At 36.0% G+C, this 20553-nt stretch overlaps 1 protein-coding gene across 8 annotated transcripts in view; it reads right to left on the reverse strand.

The window, feature by feature from the left end:
• The window catches only part of HMCN1 (hemicentin 1), a 507647-nt gene that overhangs the window by 61636 nt on the left and 425458 nt on the right, over positions 1-20553 (reverse strand). For all 8 annotated transcript variants that reach the window (XR_014266656.1, XM_082472452.1, XM_082472453.1 and 5 more), the window contains 7 exons: positions 17373-17586; positions 16108-16242; positions 15508-15698; positions 13861-13942; positions 8162-8431; positions 7093-7263; positions 6789-6959 (listed from right to left, as the gene is read on the reverse strand). Coding sequence is in view for 7 of the 8 variants with exons in the window: in XM_082472452.1 (XP_082328578.1) it covers positions 6789-6959; positions 7093-7263; positions 8162-8431; positions 13861-13942; positions 15508-15698; positions 16108-16242; positions 17373-17586 (1234 nt within the window). In the remaining variant the exon portion in view is untranslated. The remainder of the gene's footprint in view (positions 1-6788; positions 6960-7092; positions 7264-8161; positions 8432-13860; positions 13943-15507; positions 15699-16107; positions 16243-17372; positions 17587-20553) is intronic.

The following is a 20553-nucleotide window of genomic DNA, read 5'->3' on the forward strand; positions in this document are numbered from 1 at the left end:
AAAATATTTTAAAATACATCTTGAATTTTCTTTTAATTAACTGTTTTCTAGTTGAATTGACTACATATTCTTATACTTTTTAGACACAGTCACACAAATTTATTTCAGCTGACAAGAATCTGTAATAAAAATTATTTGACTAAACATAAAAGGAAAGAAGAAAGCCTTTAATTAAATGGCAAGAATTACTCAAGACTACTTCTTTATTAATTCAGATTACTGATGCTCATGGTTCTTATATATGGACTATGGGATTTCAAAATTCTGCCATTCTAATTATTTTAATATGTTCCATTTTCAAGGCTGTTGGTTAACAAAAGTCTTTATCTCTTACAATATAAAGACTTATGATACATGCATTTTTTGGAGGACTACAATTAGGTGACATTTATTCATTTATTATCTGTGTAGTTTCTATTATATATGAATAGAGGTTTCCAGCTTAAGATCCTTTTAATTTTTTTAAGTCAATACAGAAAACCCTAACCAAAATTAAATTTCATGGCATAAAATGTGGTAGAGTTGAAATGTTTCTTTTATGTGAGTGGAACGATAGCAAGAAAAAAGAGGAAAGACAATATAAACCAGAGAAGGCATAAAACATCATGGTATCTAAATAATATAATACAAAAGAAAACAGCTATGGAGGAATTAGTACATTGAAAAAAAAAGTAAAATATAATAGATGAGTTGGTTGTTATACTATGTTGCAGTTCTGATTCTGGAAAGGTAGGAGAGCATGGTGCTTATGAGCAGGGATTCTGGAGCAGATGCCCTGGGCCTGAATAACCTCTCTGCCCTTACTAGCTGTACGATTCTTGACAAGTTACTTGGCTTCTGTGTGCCTAGTTTCACCATCTGCCATATGTGGATAAGCAAAGAACCTACCTTATTAGGATGGGCATGAGGAATAATGAGTTGATAGATGAAAAGTCCTTGAGCAGTATAAGACACACAGTATTACATGAGTGTGAGCTCTGAGCTAGTACTGCTATTCTTCACTCAAAGTTCTCAACGATTTTCAGAATAACACTTAAAAAAAGCTCATTCTTTAAGTAATCTGTAACAATATATTTTTTATGATTGACTCAAATGGCAGCAGGATGGCCTACCCCAGAAGATACCCATCTTTTTTAGAGGGAGGATTGTCAGTTTAGAAATATCTTCTAACTGGAGGAGGACAAGATAGGCCTAAAATATCAATTCGTACCAGAAAGTCGAAGCGTTCATGAAATCATGGGGACATATCAAGAGGACACTGAAGCTAGGATCCCTCAAGGGATCTCCACTAACCATATCTAGGACAATTTGTGCATCACAATAAATGAAGACAGTAGTGCATTTTAAACCACTGAATGAAATGATATTTGAGTTCTTACTGATATAACTGAAAAAAAAAGGAGAAAGAGAAAGAAAATTCTTTCTTACAATAGAAAGCCAGTAGGGGACTTCCCTGGTGTTCCAGTGGTTAAGGTTCTGTGCTTGCAATGCAGAGGGTGTGGGTTCAATCCCTGATTGGGAACTATGATCCCACATGGCGCACGGCATGGCCAAAGAGCAAAAAAAAAGGAATGAAAAAAAAAAAAAAGAAAGCCAATAATAGATGTAGAAGATATGATAGAGTTATAAATGTTTTGTAAGATCATAGCAATAACTGATTTAAAACAAAAATAAATCATAAGTAGATGCTAAAACTAGTAGACTCAAGATTGATAAGAAACAAGATGTTTATGAAGTCTTAAAGTTTCCCTACAAAATACTTATTAGTTACAAAGGTAAAAATAGTAACTACACAGTGGAAGACACCACTTTAAACAAGTGAACAAAGTTAACATCACCAGCTTGGGACAAATTCTGACATCATGTGCTATCTCATATGATGCACTGGGAAGGACACAAAACCATTTCTGTGATGTTTCTGCCAAAATGCAAAACCCGAATCTAATCATGAAGAAATATCAGACACATCTAAATGGAAACTCTTTTACAAAATGATTAGCCTGTATACTTAAAAAATAGCAAGGCCATAAAAGGTAAAAAGTGACTAAGGAATTGTTCCAGTTGAAAGGGACTAAAGAGACTTGACGCATAAACGCAAGTGTGATCCTGGACTAGATCTTGCAGTGGGAAAAAGAGTTATGAAGCATATACGACTGGGACAACTAATAAAATTTGAATGTGAACTATGGATTAGGTAATAAGACTTAATTAGTATTGTATGAATGTTAAATTTCTCGATTTTGATAACTGTTTATAAAACATAATGTTCTTGTTTTAGGAAATATACACAATAGGTGAATCTGGGTAGGGGTATACAGAAGTTCCTTGTACTATTCTTGCAACTTTTCTATAAGTTTGATTAGGCACAAATTTTTACTAAAAGAAAATCTCATTAAACCATGTGAGGCAAAAACTAACAGAACTGCAAAGAGAAATGGATGAATCCACCATAATAGACGGAGACTCCAATACTCCTCTATCAGAAATGGACAGATCCAGCAGGTAGGAAATCAGTAAGGAAATGACTGAACTGAAGAACAACATCAATCAACTGGATGTAGTTGACATCTATATACTATTTCATCCAACAACAGCAGAATAAACATTCTTCTCAGGCTCACATGGAACATTCACCAAGGTAGAACACATTCTGAGCCATAAAATACACTTTAACAAATTTAAAAGAATAGAAATCATATAACGTCTGCTCTCAGATCACAATGGAATCAAGCTAGAAATCAATAACAGAAAGATAGCTGCAAAATCCCCAAATATGTGGAGACTAAACAACACACTCCTAAATAATACCTAGGTCAAAGAAGAATCTCAAGAGATATTAAAAATATTTTGAATTAAATGAAAATGAAAACACAAGTTATCAAAATTTGTGGGATGCAGCAAAAGTAATGCTTAGAGGGAAGTTCATAGCATTGAATGTATATATTAGAAAAGAAGATCAAAATAAATTATCTACATTTCTATGTTAGGAAACTAAAAAAGAAGAGCAAATTAAATCCAAAGTAAGATGAAAAGAAATAGTACCAATTAGAGCAGAAATCAGTGAAAATGAAAATAGGAAATCAATAGATAAAAATCAATGAAACCCAAAGCCGGTTCTTTGAAAAGATCAATAAAATCAATAAGCCTCTAGCCAGGCTAACCAAGAAAAAAAGAGGGAGAGAATACAAATTATTAATATCAGAAATAAAAGCGGGGGCATCTATTAAAGAAATTGAACCAATAATTAATAACCTTCCAAAACAGAAAACACCAGTACCAGATGGGTTCACTGCTGAATTTTACCAAATGTTTGTGGAAAAAATTATACCAATTCTCTACCTTTCATTCAGAGGATAGAAGCAGAGAGACTACTTCCTAACTCATTCTATGAGACCAGCATTACCCTAATACCAAAACCAGACAAAGACATTATAAGAAAAGGAAACTACAGGCCAATATCTCTCATGAACGTAGATGTAAAAATTCTCAACAAAATATTAGCAAGTTGAATCCAACAATGTATAAAAAGAAAATCTCTTCAGTCCCTAAGATGCTGACATACCCCCCTGGATGAAAAAGACTATCTTTAGCTATTTGCCCATTTTGCAGTGGTATACTGATAAATGTTTAACAACCAGCTCTCTGGGAGTAGGGAGGGAAACTCTGATTTATAGCATCTGCAATATTTGTGGTGTGAAACACTCCCACTATGGTCAATATCTTCCTACTAATATGATGTCACTAAACTCTCAGTGGGAAGAGACACATGCTCTCAGTGGTAAGATCCAGAACACCACTGACAATATGCCAAAATCACAGCTAAATTCAATCAATATAGAGGCTGGGAGATAACCAAAGAAAGTCTGAAGAACAGTAAGCCAATAGAAGAGTGAGCAAACAGCAGTAAGCCAATAGTTACTCAACATGAAGAGAAAAAAAATCCTGACTTTTGTTTTATGACATTTACTAATATCATTTACCTTTTCATTATATAGACATTAGATATCATAGCTGACAAACTGTACAAAGATTGCTCTAATCCAGTATTTCTGGTTCTTTTTGCTTTGATATATTATTCTATTATAATTAGATTTCTAATTTTTCAAGATTAAAGAAACTTGGCTTTTGGTTTATTTTAAGATTTCATAACAGTTATTTAATTTTTGTAATGTAATAGAAGTTCTGAACTGCAAATCAAGACACCCAGGATCTAAGCAAATTGGCTTGGGAATCAGACAGACCTGGGTTCAAATCCTTAATTCACTTTTTAGTAGGTATGTAACCTCAATGAATTAATTATCATATACTTTCTGAATCTTAGTTTCCTTTTCTGTACAATAGAATGCACTATCCAATGCAGAGGGTAACTATCTCATTTTTGTTTGTCAATATCCCTTTTTTAGACCATCTCAGCTAGGGTGGCTCTCCCAGTTATGCTCTATCACTTCAACTCTTTGAGTTTGTCCTGTCTGCTTATCAATATCTGAATGATATTCTAACTCCAGCAGTTAGAATGGTGCTCAATAAGTATCTGTTGGATGAATGAATGATTAAAAGAATGAACTAATGAATGAACAGCCACTCTTCTATTCCATATGATTTCTTTCAGGCTGTCAAACAAGAAACCCTGTCCCTCTTGATACACAGTGGGCAAGTAGCCCAAGCTGGCTCTCAGATCAGTATCCTTCTCCTGGACTCCCTGAGTTCAGAGGTGAGCCTGGGACCTAAACGAAGTCAAACAGGGTTCTTTCTCAGAGGCTGATACAAATTATGAGAGAGAGAGAGGAACTTTTTTCCTCTGAGGCCTTAGATTATAAGGCCGCTGTGAGCCAGCTGCCGGAAGTCATATTTCCCACCACATGGAAAGAGTTTAATGGAGAATAAAGCCAAAGAAAAGAAAGCAGAGATGAGAGATGGAAAACATGCTAGTGAAAACATGCTAGTAAAAACATTAGCCAAATCCCTGGATTCAATCATACCTGAAAGTAGAATTTTCTATGTAAGCTTAGTATTTAAGTTTGATTTCTGTCACTTTAACCTGAAAGAGCCCTAATATACCACACCCAGTATATTCACTGTAAGAATATTTGCCCCAAACAGTTTTGCCACCAGCTAATTGGCTGTAAGGCAATTTTGCTGTGAAAGATAAAACAACGATCGACAGGTTTGACAGTTTGGTTTCAACTAGTTGACAGTGGTTTCATTTCTCCATTGACTCAGTGCTCCCATTTTTATATTATATACATCTTAGGCTTCATAATGGTCGCTACAGTGACGAGCAGATGTGAGGGTCTTAAAATAGTGGATGATAACAGCTCTGTATAATGACTTGATAGAAAATACGGTGATAAGAAAACTTACTGGAAATGTGAAATAAGAGAGTGTAAAGCCAGATCGCATACTATGCTAAAATGATAATATATCGGTTTGCAAATCCTTTGGTGAGCACACCACCCCTCTCACCTGTCAAAAGCAAAAGTTTACCAAGCTATGGCAAATATAAAAGGGGCGGCTAGTAATTCATAACGGTCTTCAAGACCATTAATTATTGATTCTTTAGCTAATTCAGATACTACAGATTGCTCTCTAAGCTGTCTTTATCAAATCTATCCCACAATATTAGAAGTTGGAGGCAAAAGAATCAACCTCCTCTTATCCCCGCAAAAGGAAACGGTTACATGCTTCCCGGTAAGTTTCTTGAAAATGGTGAAAATCTTTGCTATTTGATAGTGGAGAACATTATGTAGCCAGAATTTTGGTATTTGGGACAGAATCTGGCTTAGATGATTTGGTGAAATATAAGGACTGAGAATGTGATGGAACATTTAAATGTAGTCCAGATATGTATGACCAGTTATATATGTTACATATATTGATAAGAAATAGCAGTGTCCCTCGTCTGTTCACTTTAAGTTCAGGGATATCTGAAAAGACTTACAGCAGATTTTTTGTATATCAAAAAGAACTTATGTCCAACATAAGATCCTGAATCCTTAATGATAAACTTTGAGAAAGGAAGTATCATCGTTTTCTAAGACATACCCCAATACAACTATAACATGAATTTACACATATTTTAAATGTATTCAAATATTTTCTGTATTTTCATTTTTCATGACAAAATGTTTTAAAAATTTTGTTTTTAATTTTTCATCTTAATTATATCCTTTTAAATGTCCCTCTTTTATTTTATTTTATCTTTTACAGCAAAATTGTCTTATGGTCTGTTTAGTTGTGCAGCAAAACTGCCTGCAGCAAAGATTCTTACAGTGAAGATACTTAGAACCCCAAAATACCTATGTTGTAGTGTTGTTTCACAAAGTCAAAAACATGTAGATAAAGTACTGAGCATGGTTCCTAGCACATGACAGGTATTTAGTGAATGGTAGCTAATATCATTTTACTCCTCACCAGCTGTGTGTTTCTGGGCAGGTCTTTAACCTCTCTAGGCTTCAATTATTTCATGTGAAAATGAATGACTGGATTAGCTGTTATCTAAGGTCCACATTATCTCTAAAATTCCATTAATTTGATTAAATCTACATGATTAAAAATACACCACAGTTTAGAGCCTTTTATTATGTTCAGTTATATCAGGTATTTGATGTAACACTGATTAATGTCCTACCTTCACAAGTTCATCCATGAGACAGGACTAAGAACACAGAAAATGAATATGTTCAAGGGTTGAGGCCATAACATCTCTTCACAATAAAGAAGAAAAGGTAATTATAACTCCTTTGTAGGAGTTAGAAAGATGCAAGTTTTGCTTATTGGTGGATTCTCACCTGGGCAAGGTCTAATGTTGCACATGATTATTTCCACAGCATTCCCTTCACATGGCTGCCCACCATGTTGAGCTGATGGATTATTGCAAGTTCTGGTCCTGGTTCGGTTGCCATGTCCACAGCTCCTTGTGCATTCTTCCCAAGGGCTCCACTCTGACCAGTTACCATCCACTATCCAAAGGTGACACATTACACCATTAGATATATTTCAGTTGAATGAACTAATAGTGAGACAAGTCATAGTTAGGGAACAGAAATGAATATCTACTGAACACATGCCCGTCCGGTGAATAAAGAGGTTTACCTGGACACAGCTTATGTTGACAGTTCCGCATTTCTGAATCCGATCCCTGGCAAGGCTTCCCACCATTGGCTGGAGAGGGGTTGTTGCACACACGACTCCTCTTTTGCATGCCTTTTCCACAGGTGACACTGCAGGATCTCCAGGTTGACCACTGGGAAAAGCCACCATGAACTGCAAGTAAAACATTGTACTTGGTCTCTGTTTTTGTAAGTAAAAAAACTGTAAGTCAGATTTCATTTAAGATAGGCACTGCATCTAGTGCTGAACCTATGAAGGCCGAGAGATTGCTTATGGAAGCTCTTCTTTATTGTAAAATTAAAACCTAAGCATGAGAGAAGAACTTCAAACTGTTAACTAGAGTTTCTTCCCAGCTCCAGTCCTGACTCATCAGGACATGGCTGTTGAAAGAGTCAGCGACCAAGAAATTTATATGCTATTTACCTTTTGGAAAGAAGTCATTCTTTAAAGCAAAAATATGCATTGATTTTTGAGAATAAATTTAACCTAGTTTTGAATACAAAATTCAGTTCGGGATTTTGAATTATTAACTTGGTATTCTGCAGCTTTCATCTGTATTGTTTCAGTCCTTTCAGTCTGTGATGTGATTTTTGTCCTAGCCCTATAATCTAGAAGTATCTTTTTTTAAAAAAAAGTTACTATTTTTTAAATAATTAATTAATTTTATTTATGGCTTTGCTGGGTCTTCGTTTCTGCGCGAGGGCTTTCTCCAGTTGCGGCAAGCGGGGGCCACTCTTCATCGCGATGCGCGCGGGCCTCTCATTATCGCGGCCTCTCTTGTTGCGGAGCACAGCCTCCAGAGCACAGGCTCAGTAGTTGTGGCTCACGGGCCCAGTTGCTCCGCGGCATGTGGGATCTTCCCAGACCAGGGCTCGAACCCGTGTCCCCTGCATTGGCAGGCGGACTCTCAACGACTGCGCCACCAGGGAAGCCCTGGAAGTATCTTAAAGGTAGAGGAGACTTGGACTAAGATGCTTAATGATTTTTATGATTTGGATCACTCCAGGTGCTGTTCAACATGAATGTCCCTGGGTGAACGAATCACACTCACCCTGGACGATGACAGGCACTCGGACAAGGACAGAACCCATCAAGTTTCGAGCAACACATTCATATTCGGATGTATCTTCTTTCCGAGCAGCGGTGATATATAATGAGTTGTTGGACAACACATTAATTCGCTCATCCCAGGGGATAGAGTGCCCTTGACGGGACCATGTAATGGTTGGATGAGGCTCTCCAGTTGCCTGACAATTCAAGACGACTTTGCCACCAGCATTAATAATAGTTTCTATCGGCTCAAGAGTGATAACAGGAGGACCTATGGAAAAAAGCACATAGTATTTCTTAGCTTTTGGGGAATTATATGAACAGTTTATGCCATATTATATAGTAACATTATTTTGAAAAAAAATCAGGCTGATTTTTTAATACACTGTAGCTTCTCAACTATTAAGGTTGTAATGGCTATTGATAGAATGTTTTATTTAGTAAATGGCAAAAATTTAAAATCCCCAAGCAGTCTAGCCTAGAGCATGGGCTCTACAGTCATGCTGTTCTGGATTCAAATTTTGTCTCTGCTCTTTACTACCTTTTGGAATCACTGTGTCCTTAAAAATGGTCCCTAGTTCACAGGATCTTGTCTGACTCGACTAAGATGATGTAAGCACAGCTCTTCAACAAAGTAAGCACACAATATTATTAGTACTGTTGTTATTGTTAACAAGGTAAGCACACAATATTACTAGTACTGTTGTTGTTATTATCATTGCTTTTGTCTGTGTTTTACATGGTGAACATTCAATTCTTTCCCTTACATTATTTTTGAGGTAAGGAGTCATTATCAACTCATTCTTTCACCAGTGGTCATCATTCTTTAATAAACATATATTAAGAACCTACTTTTTGCCAGGCACTGTGCTAGATGCTGAGGACACAGATATAATTTCTAGTCTCAAGGAGCTAACAGTCCACTTATAAGACAGACAAATAACCCATTATTAAGCTGTGCTATAATATACCTGCAGAATTTGGTAATAGAATAGGTAGAATAGAATTTAGTATACAATAGGTAAATGTGTGGTAATCTGGGAGCATAAACAATAGTGACTCAATAGATCATACAAAAGCATGTCACTGGAAATGAAGAGGAAAAGGAAAATATTCAAGAATTATTAAGAAGGTGGGAGTGATAGAACTTAGCCATTGAATGGTACGGCATAAAGGGAGGAATTGTTGACTACAGGGTTTTGATTTGGGCAATATAGTATATCTTTGGGCAATCCAGTAGAACATAGGAGAAAGAACAGATTTGTTGGGAGGGAGTAAGGAATGATAATTTGCATCCATGTAGAACTGCTGAGCTTGAGATATCTGTAGGACATTCAAATGGAGATGTCTAGACCACAGTTGGATATTCATATCCAGAGCTCAGAACAGAGATATGGGCTAGAAATACAGATTTGTGAGTCTTTCATGAGTGGATAAGATTGCTTCAGAAGTGAGTCTAAAATCAGAGGAAGAGATCCAAAGACATAAACTATGACAACATCATTATTTAAGAAATGTACAGGGCTTCCTTGGTGGCTCAGTGGTTGAGAATCTGCCTGCTAATTCAGGGGACACGGGTTCGAGCCCTGGTCTGGGAAGATCCCACATGCCGCGGAGCGGCTGGGCCCATGAGCCACAACTACTGAGCATGCGCGTCTGGAGCCTGTGCTCCGCAACAAGAGAGGCCGCGATAGTGAAAAGGCCCGCGCACCGCGATGAAGAGTGGCCCCCGCTTGCCGCAACTAGAGGAAGCCTTCGCACAGAAACGAAGACCCAACACAGCCAAAAATAAATAAATAAATAAATAAAAGAGCCTTCCCTAAAAAATTAAAAAAAAAAGAAAGAAAGCAGCTTCATTATAAAAAAAAAAAAAAAAAAAAAAGAAATGGACAGAAAATGAGCCTGTAATTGAGTTTCTTCCTTGAAGAAACTCAGCAGAAAATGGTATCCTGGCAACCAAAGGGAGTTTCAAGAAGGAGGAAGAGGTTAACAGTATCTATACTGGATGATAGCTGTTCAAATAAAGTTGTTGGAAAGAATGTAAAAGGAACTGCAAAAAGCTGCTGACAGAATGTTTATCTTTATACTGGTCTACAGTGTCAGGATAGAATATGAAAGACTTCATGGAGAAGAAGCTTGGACTGGATTTTTAAAAATGAGTAAGATTACATATAGCAGAAAGGAGGCTCCCTGGAGAGAAGGAAATAGCATAGAGATGGGTTTAGTTTTGAAAGGATGATTCACCCAGGAGAGCAGTAGCATGCAGGTTTTAAACATTTGGTTAAAATCTTATAAGAAAATCAGAAGGGTTTATGTTTGAATAGGTAAGCAAAGGGGAGTGTGCTTATTCTTGATAGAGTATGTCGGGATGACAGCGGTGTTTTAGTGAGACTGAATTGAATGGTGGAATGATTTGCTCAGTGAGAGTTAATGCAATCATATAATTCAAGGCAGTGGCTGCACATTATAGACCAGGAAATGTATCTGGAATGATGGAACATAAAACAAAAATAGAAGTAAAATGTGTTTTATTGTGATATTACTATGCTAGTATTTTATGTAAAGGTACCACTGACATGTTGTCTTTTACAAAAGTAATTATTTCATATGACGTTTGGATCCCTCAGTGAGTGTTATTAATGTACTATTCATATATATGCCCACATCATCCTATACAATTGCCTTCTTACTTGATGTTTACATTAACATCTCTCCAGGAACTTTCAGGGCTGGTGCTTTTCCTTCTCTCCCAGTGTTCAGATTACATTATGTATTCAATAAACTGTTGCTGAATAAAGTAAATGCCTCAGACTAATCACGCAACACTAAATAACAACATAATAATATGAACAGACAAGTTCATTTATTCATTATGGTCAAAGAAAGTGTTAAATAAAACTTAGAATCTTTTTTTTTTTTAAATTTAATTTATTTATTTATTTTTGGCTGTGTTGGGTCTTTGTTGCTGCGTGCGGGCTTTCTCTAGTTGCAGCGAGGGGGGCTACTCTTCATTGCGGTGCGTGGGCTTCTCATTGCAGTGGCTTCTCTTGTTGTGGAGCACGGGCTCTAGGCACGTGGGCTTCAGTAGTTGTGGCTCGTGAGCTCTAGAGCGCACACTCAGTAGTGGTGGCGTACGGGGCTTAGTTGGTCCGCAGCATGTGGGATCTTCCCAGACCGGGGATCGAACCCGTGTCCCCTGCATTGGCAAGCGGATTCTTATCCAGTGCGCCACCAGGGAAGTCCCTAAAACTTAGAATCTTAATTTAGATTCCACATTTGAACATTTCCAACTGCACATAAGGCTATAAATTAATTCAACAATAAGATTCCATATGTACATCTTTCAAAGTTGAATTAATTCTATATCAGTCACATAATGATCAGTTAAATACGAGCATTTTATCTAAATGAAGACATTACTTCTGGTGCTTTATCTTAATTTTAAACAAATTATATTTTTGGCTTTTTTATTTCCCTCATTTATTACAATGAATTTATTGTCAGTATGTAGATGAGCTAATCTAATCTAATGCAGCTTTTCTTAAACTGTCAGTGGAACACTCTTCCAGGAGAGATTAATCATGAGATGACCTACCTACACTCACCCAACAAAGGGGTGAGGAAGGTTTCATGGAAATAACATTTTTGGGGGGAAATGTAGAATATTATATTTTCCTCTTGTTGAGTTATAACTAACTCATGTCTGCATATTAACATTTCTGGAAATATCTGCAGTAAAGAAATTGGTGCACCTAAGCAGGGCTTGGCATATAGTAGGTGCTCTTCATATATTTAATAAATGAATAAACTTTGTTTAATCTATTTTTTTCTCAGACTTATTTGATCATGGCACTCCTTTTTTCCTAATGACATCCCACAAAGTTATCATTTGGTAGATATGTATTTTAATAAAACATTGTCTTAGCAAGACATACAAACAACCTGAGTGTCTCTCAATGGATGAATGGATAAAGAAAATATGGTATATATATATTACATATATGGTATATATAATATATTCTATTCTATTTTGTATACACACAGACACACACGAATATTATTCAGCCATGAAAAGAAGGGAATCCTGCCGTTTGTGACAATATGGATGGACCTGGACAGCATTATCTTAAGTGAAATAAGCCAGACAAAAAAGAGACAAATCGTGTGTGGTAAATCACTTACATGTAGAATCTTAAAAAAAAAAAAAAAGAAGTCAAACTCAGAAACAGAGAATAGGGGCTGAAGGGTGGGGGATATGGGGAGATACTGGTCAAAACATACAAACTTTCGATTATAAGACGAATAAATTCTGAGGATCTAATATACAGCATGGTGACTACAGTTAGTAGTACCATACTGAAATACTTGAAATTTGCTAAGTGAATGGATCTTAAATATTCTCACCAAAAAACCCACAAAAAACAAACCAAAAACAATGACTGTGTGAGGTGACGAATGTGTTAATTAACTTGATTGTGGTAATCATCTTATAATGTACACGTATATCAAATCATCACTGTACACTTTAAATATACGTAGTGTTTTTTTTTTAACATCTTTATTGGAGTATAATTGCTTTACAATGGTGTGTTAGTTTCTGCTTTATAACAAAGTGAATCAGTTATACATATACATATGTTCCCACATCTCTTCCCTCTTGCGTCTCCCTCCCTCCCACCCTCCCTATCCCACCCCCCCATCCCACCCCTCTAGGTGGTCACAAAGCACAGAGCTGATCTCCCTGTGCTATGCGGCTGCTTCTCACTAGCTATCTATTTTACGTTTGGTAGTATATATAAGTCCATGCCACTCTCTCACTTCGTCCCAGCTTACCCTTCCCGCTCCCCGAGTCCTCAAGTCCATTCTCTACATCTGCGTCTTTTAAATATACGTAGTTTTATTTGTCAATTATACCTCAATAAAGCTGGTGGGGGGGAACCACTGTCTTAAATATCTGTTAAATATCTATTCAGAGTTGAAGTTTTAGAGAACAGTAGTTTGGCAAACAGCTGTTAGTAAATGCTAGTCTACAGCATCTCTCAATAGTGAATAAAGAAAATGTAAATAAACTCATCCCATTAATTACTGAGGCTATTCACAAAATAAGCTGATTTCCTTAAATTCTCAACCTAATGACACTGTTCTCGGGTCAGCCCCTGAAGTGGTTCTGGGGACTGTCCAGGGAGCCATTGGAGTCTTTCATGTTTTTCTAATTATGAAAACCTGTCTTCCAGTGGTTTATACTGAGGGATTTCATCATGAGCATGATAATCCTGCCCAGAACACATAGTTATTTCACGGCAGATTGACAGCAATCGAGCTGGAGCACTCTTGAGTGACTTCATTTACATTAGTCTTTATTTTCAACACTTATTTTTAAAGTGCCAGAAAATATCTTTGTAAGTTCATCACAACAACTGTGAGGAGCTATACGAAGGGTACTCGACTGAATATATTGCAAACAACACAAAAAGCTCTGCTACCAAGCAACTGCAAGCGTGAGCTGCATGTGTTAGATAAAATATATTGCAAAATTATATCAGTCTTATGCTTGGTAACAGCTGCTCCATCAGCAGCAGAAAAGTAAGTTAGACAGACTCTGAAAGCTACCATTAATGTACTTGCTAGAAAGTTAAACGAACAATTAAATGGACATTTCTTAAAACAAGTGTTTAATTAGAGTTTGATTAAGCAGCTTACTCTGCAGAGTCAGACTCATGCTGCGCTCCACCACCCCAGCTTCATTGGTAGCTACACATTTATAGTCACCGGCATCTTCGTTCTATGGAAATAAGCAGTGTTTTAGAAAAATATGTGCCTATAGAACAGCGCAAATCACTTTTTATTACCCTGATGCTTGTTTATATGCAATTTTTTTTTGAGATGGTATTTCAATGGAAATAGAAAAACTTACATATATTTAACCACATAAATACATTTTTTTTTTAAAGAAAAGAAGAGAAAGAAATTCCTAGCTTAAATTTTTTCTGAACAACCTATCATTGCTCTCAGGGAATGATAACTGGCAGGAAACTTAAGCAGAAAATCACATTTTTTACGATCATTTATCCGAAATTATCTTATTAAAGAAAAATGCCAACACTATTCTTATAGATATCTTAAAAAGCATTAAATAATCAGAACAAATCAACGAATATCTAGTTCTTTCTTATGGGGGTTATTAAAAAAAAACATTAAGCTTAGCCTCCATTTAGAAAGCTTGAAATGTAGGAAAGAAAGTGAGAAACTAATTTACTAATGATGACAAATCACAGAATGTAAGTCACAAATTTATACGTATATGGTATAGAAAATAAGGACCACATGAGTTTAGATTTGATGACTAATTAGAGACAGATTTTGCTAAGGTCTTGTGAACAGAAGAATTCTGGTCTTGTTAATAGAAAGAGTAAGTCAGTTAAGGGGAACTGAATTGAAGGAAGTGGAGGAGGGTGGGAGGAGAGAGACAGATGTTGATTTAGATGTTTAATCAGGGTATCAATGCATTATCCAAATAGAGATTTCTAGTAGGAAACTGTAAATGGAACTTGAAAGAGTTTCAGCGTTGAAGGTACAGGGTTAGGAATCTGAAATTGTATGGTGGAAAATAATTAGTATTAGTATTAATATTGATATTAGGAGAAGTACCAAGGACTTCAGAAGTAGTAATGTTTGTGTAGAGGAAAAGGAGGGTAAAGCAGTAATGAAGAAGCCTGAGACTCATTAGTGTAGCTAGAGGTAGAAATCATCTCAAAATTGAAGGGACAATCAATAACATCTAAGGTTGAAATAAAGCCAAGGAGAAGAAAAGACTGAGAGTGGCCCATTGGAGCAGGTGATAGGATAGTATATACTAATTAATTAATTCAACAGTAGGTTAACAAATTACCCTCATTTAGTCTAGTTAAGAATTTTTCAGATAAAATATCTCATTCACTTGACCCCCAAATTAGAATAACTTAAAGTACTAATCACTGTCTGAATTACTGAAGCTTTTGGAAAGCCTAATATAGGTATCGACTTGGTGATGAAATCTAACATTTATTTGTAATTTACAATGTTGTAATTCTTCAATTTCTGCATTCTAAAACAGATTTGAGGAAGTTATGTTGAACAGTAGGTCAATGATGGAGAACAAGTAGCAAAATTATTTTATTGCTTGTACTTCTTTGAAGGGCTAAAAATCATCAATTTGAACTATTGTTTCAGTTTTTTAAAAGAACCCATTGATTCAGATTTTATGATTAAAATAGGAATGCATGAGAAACTCTTCCCATCCATGGCACCTGTAGAGAGGCATTGATTGTGACACTTAAAGTGCATACTGACAATTCCAGCGTGACTTACTATAGTGCCATAAATGGCCAGGGAGCCGTTTCCAAGTTGCCGAATTCTGTGGCTAATTTCAATATCCATCCCTCTTCTGCTCCACTGGATAGTTGGGGCGGGATCACCTTTCACCTCACAATTCAGGATTGCATTACCACCAAGTGGTTCAATCCAGTTAGAAGGGTAATCACCTTTGAAGACTGGAGGTTCTGGGGAAATAACAAAAGATGAGTATAAGAAAAAGGAAGTTCCAATAATTTCTTTGTGATTTTGATCTATTTAAAAGATAATTTAGTGAAGAGGGGAAAAGCCACTTTTGAGCCCCATGAATCTTCCAGAATTAATTGCTCATGCTAATCAATGAGATAATTTTGTCCATTTCAATAACCTAAGTGGATGATTCCATTTTGTGCCAAATGATCTCTTTACATACTGCTTACCTACTTTTGAGTTGAATGTTCATAATTTTTTTTACGTCATGAATTTGCATATCTGTGAAATGAGACTAAATGGATTAATAACCTGAAGTTATATTGTATTACTATACAATAAGGAGGTAAAACACGAACCATTCATCATAAATAAATTACAAATTAAAAATAGAACACTTTTATCTACCTTTCACATAAACAAATCCAATTGCCTTTACAAAACCAACGCTGTTCTCTGCAGTGCACACATAAGTACCCGAATCTTCTTTTGACATCCTTTCAATAACAAGTTCACTGTGTCCATTTACACTGTCAAAGTGGGCTGAAGGAAACAAGGTAGAAAGCAACATAAATGCCTCTCAGTAACCTAGGAAAATAATCACTACAGCTCAATATTTTTCAGGTTAGATTTATGAATTGGTCAGCAATTGAACCAAAGAGATCTCATTATGACATTGGAGGAGAGAGCCATTTCCAGGGATTTCTTCCTGAGCTATTTGCTGTGTCTCTAGACACTTGTTTGAAGAATGAAAAACGGCAGAAGGAACAGGAGAAGAGAATGAAAACAAACATCTTTTAAAATTAATTTTCGATTTGAAGTACACCTTTCATCTCAAAGGGTTGCCTAAAGCTGGCTCACAGTCTCTCTGGGTTTCAAAAAATCTTTCATTCAGAAATATGACATTTTCCATTTCATTTCTCTCACACCACTTTTCCTCCCAAACAAGTTACATCAAAATATAATTCAACTGACCTGGTAGCTCAGAGGGGAAATCATGAAAATATATGCTAGTTAGGTAATAAATAATGACAACAAGATTAAATTTGTAATAATCTGAACTTCTCCATAAGTGATGATGATATAAATATTTACAATACTTGGAATAGAGTATAAGATAAACGTTCTAATCCTAAAATAATCAATACTAAATAAGGTTTTGATTAGACCAGCCAATATCTAATTATGTTAAGTATGTTTACCTTGCATGTTCTCTCCCATTCAAATTATCCTTTAAAGTTTCATACTGCTGAATATTATGTGGAAAATTAAGCTTTAAAAATTTAAATAGCTAAGTTAGTACTACACCTTCAGAAAAGAGTACTGATTAAGTGTTTTAGAGTTTATTTTTCCTTAGTAAGGTATACTGTTATTGTTAAGGTGATACAGTTGATGAATTCTAGTGACTAACATAAATCTTTATAGCAGAGAAAACTCAAGCTTATTACTAATTTTCCAGCAAGGCATTTGTAAATGCAGTACTTCAGAACTCAATTTTGGGATGCAACAATTTCTCTTTACAGACAATATCTTTATGCTGGTCATAAAGTCTAACAAATAGAGACACTTGTCCTCCCAGGGGTGAGGGCTCCTGGGCTTTAAAACAAAAAAGGAGATTGGTTTTGAGTTCTCTATGGTTGTACTATTCACTTCTTAAGAATTAAATTACCAACCTGGGATAATATTGTTATTGAAGGTCCATGTTAACTTGGGCAATGGAATACCAGTTGCTTTACAGTTTAATCGTAGCTGTTCTCCTTTATTTAATGACACATCTCCAGGAAGTTCAGTGAAAGTGGGGAGAACATGCACAGTCAGGCTGACGGTGTGTGTGTCTTCACCTGCAGCATTCTTAGCAATGCAGGTATAGGTGCCAGAATCCTCTGGCTTAAAGAAAGAAAAATCATAGGGCTTAAAATTACATCATCTTACATTCTACTGCATATAATACATAAAGTTGCATAGCTTGGTCCCCAAAGGAGCACTCTTCTTTAAAGCCAGTTTAAATTTCCATCTTGTAGTCTGAACCATCTGGCTAGCTTTTAAATAACATAATTTAAAATGTATAAGAATTTAAACAAAAGCCCATACCTTATAGAACTATAGAATTTATAATAATAAGATCTCAGAAAACTTTAGGTTATAAAGTTTATTAAACATCAATTGCTGTACTGCAATGTACAAATACAGAGCAAATAGTCCCAAAGGCTGTTTGTTAGAATCTTGACAGCATAGTTGGCTCTCTGGGTAATGTGGCACCAAAGTCCACCAAAATTATCAAAGGAAATGGCAAGAGTAAGGGCAATAACACCTGCAATTCCAAAATTTCACTTGCTAAATCCAGCTCTTGGCACTGACTTTATTAGATGTATTGGCAGTATTTGACACAATTCTGGCTTCCTTCGTTTTAAAACCATGTCTCCACTTGGCTTCCAGGATACCCCATTCCCCTAGTTTCCTTCCTACTTCACTGGTTGCTCCTTTTCCATCTCCTTTTGCTGGCTTCCCCTCCACATTAATGTCTTTATGATGGTATGTGAAAGGGCTCAGTCTTAGTCCTCTTTTCTTCTGTATCTGCACTCACCTCTTTGGTGATCTCATCCAGTCTTATGGCTTTAAATATCATCTATCTATTGATGAGTACCAGGATCTCCAGCCCAGATCTTTCTTCCAAATTCCAACTACATTGAACTTTTCATTCCAACTCTCTGCTTAGATGTCTAAAAGACATCTCAAACTCATGTCCGAAACTGAACTCCCCATTTCCCCTTCTGGTTCTATCTGCAGCCTTCACACCATCTCAGTTGATGGTTACTTTGTTCTTCCAGTTGTTCATGCCTTTGTTCTCAGACATTTGAGTTATCCTTTATTCTTTTCTTTTTCAGACTCTATTTGCAATCTAGCTAGGAAATCCTAGCTTCAAAGTATGTACAAAATCCAATCACTTCTCACCCCTTCTCTGCTAATGTTCAGCTTTTTTAAATTACTTTTTATTGGCGTATGGTTGCTTTACAATTCTGTGTTAGCCTCAACTGCACAACAAAGTGAATCCACCATATGCATACAGATATCCCTTCCCTTTTGGACTTCCCTCCCATTTAGGTTACCACAGTGCACTAGGTGAGTTCCCTGTGCTGTACAGCATGTTCCCATCAGTTGTCCATTTTACACATAGTATCTGGATAAAGAAGATGTGGTACATATATACAACAGAATATTACTCAGCCATAAAAAGGAATGAAATTGGGTCAGAGATGTGGATTGACCTAATGTTCAGCTTTGAGTCCTATAATCTCTCCTCTGTCTCCAGACCATCTTCCCAACTGGTCTTTTCTGTTTCTATTCTTTCCTCCTTACCATGTATTCTCATGGAATAGGAGGAGGAGGAAGAGGAGCAGGGGGAAGGGGGAGGAGGAGCCAATGCAATATTGCAAAAACATAAGCAGACAACATTGTTCCCCTGCTCAAAACCTGTAATGGATTCTGATTTTACTCAGAGTAAAATGCAAAATTGTTATGACCTACAAGACACTACATGTATCTGGCCTTCATTTTTCTCTGACTTCTTTCTCCCTCTTTTCATTCTTTTTCTTCTTTGCTTTCACTGGCCTTCTGTTTCTCAAATACATCAGACATGTTCCTACCTTACATTCTTGCGTTCTTTGCACCCACCTTAATTTCTCTGCCCCCAAAATCTGGGGGAGGAGCATCCCAGTTTTCTCTGCCTGGGCTGCTCCTCTTCCAGATATTTGCTTAGCTAACTCACTTCCTTCAAATTTTGCTCAAAATGTCTCCTTCCCAAAGGGCATTTACTCTGACTATGCTATTTAAAAATGTAACCTGTACTCCTCCAAATTCTGATCCCCTTTACCCTGCTCTTCTTTTATTTTTCATACCAGTTGTTTTCTTTTGGCAACTGGTATGAAACAATACATTGTTTAGTTTTATTTGTTATTGTCTATCTCCCTCCTCTAGAAATAAACTCCACGAGCGCAAGGATCTTTGATTCTTTTGTTCCCTGATGTATTTATTCCCAGTGCCTAAATCAGTGTTGATCACGGAGAAGGTACTCAATAAATATTTGTTGAATTAATGACTGAATGCTTCTGACTGCGTTAAGGTCCATATTACAGACTTTTTCTTCTTTTTAAAAAGTTTAAGAATATATATATATATATATTTTTGCATTGAAGCATCAAAAAACTGATTGGAAATGCAGCATAAAAACTGTAATTACTCATTATAGATATAATCTAAATTTGGTTGGTTGTATACTAATTTTTTTAAGGGCAAACAGGAATAAATCATATTCCATGGAAAGGTCTCCCCACTCTGACACCACTTAGCTATTCTTAAAATTCCCAGGTTATAACAACTTAAGTTTTAAATCAAGGATTTTATGGCAGTAAAGCTTTTGAAAATCTGGATTGTACATATTATTCACAAATAGACTTCTTATCATTTGTGTCCTTCATCTAGTTTTTATAAGCTACCTTATTGTTGATATATTTCTTAATGTATCTGAGTCACTGTCTCACTAAAAGTCTAAACTTTTCTTATTTAATTTCTTCAGGTCTAAGAGTGATTAAGGGGCCTAATTCAACATTCTTGAACCTGGGAGTAATCCCTACCGGAGATGTTTACCAGCTTAAACAAACAAACAAGCAAACAAATTTATCCTTATTTTATCAATTCTAAAATTCATAGTTTTAACTTTTAATATCTCTGAATTTGGGATACAACTTAAAAATTGATGATCTTCTCTAGTTTACTTGACTATTTTTTTCTTAGTGGCACATAAAATATTGGTGCATCTTACAATTGATGGAAACTTAGATTTGAATAAATACAATT

Source organism: Balaenoptera physalus, assembly GCF_965194825.1.
Source record: "Balaenoptera physalus genome assembly, chromosome: 1".
Taxonomy (NCBI): domain Eukaryota; kingdom Metazoa; phylum Chordata; class Mammalia; order Artiodactyla; family Balaenopteridae; genus Balaenoptera; species Balaenoptera physalus.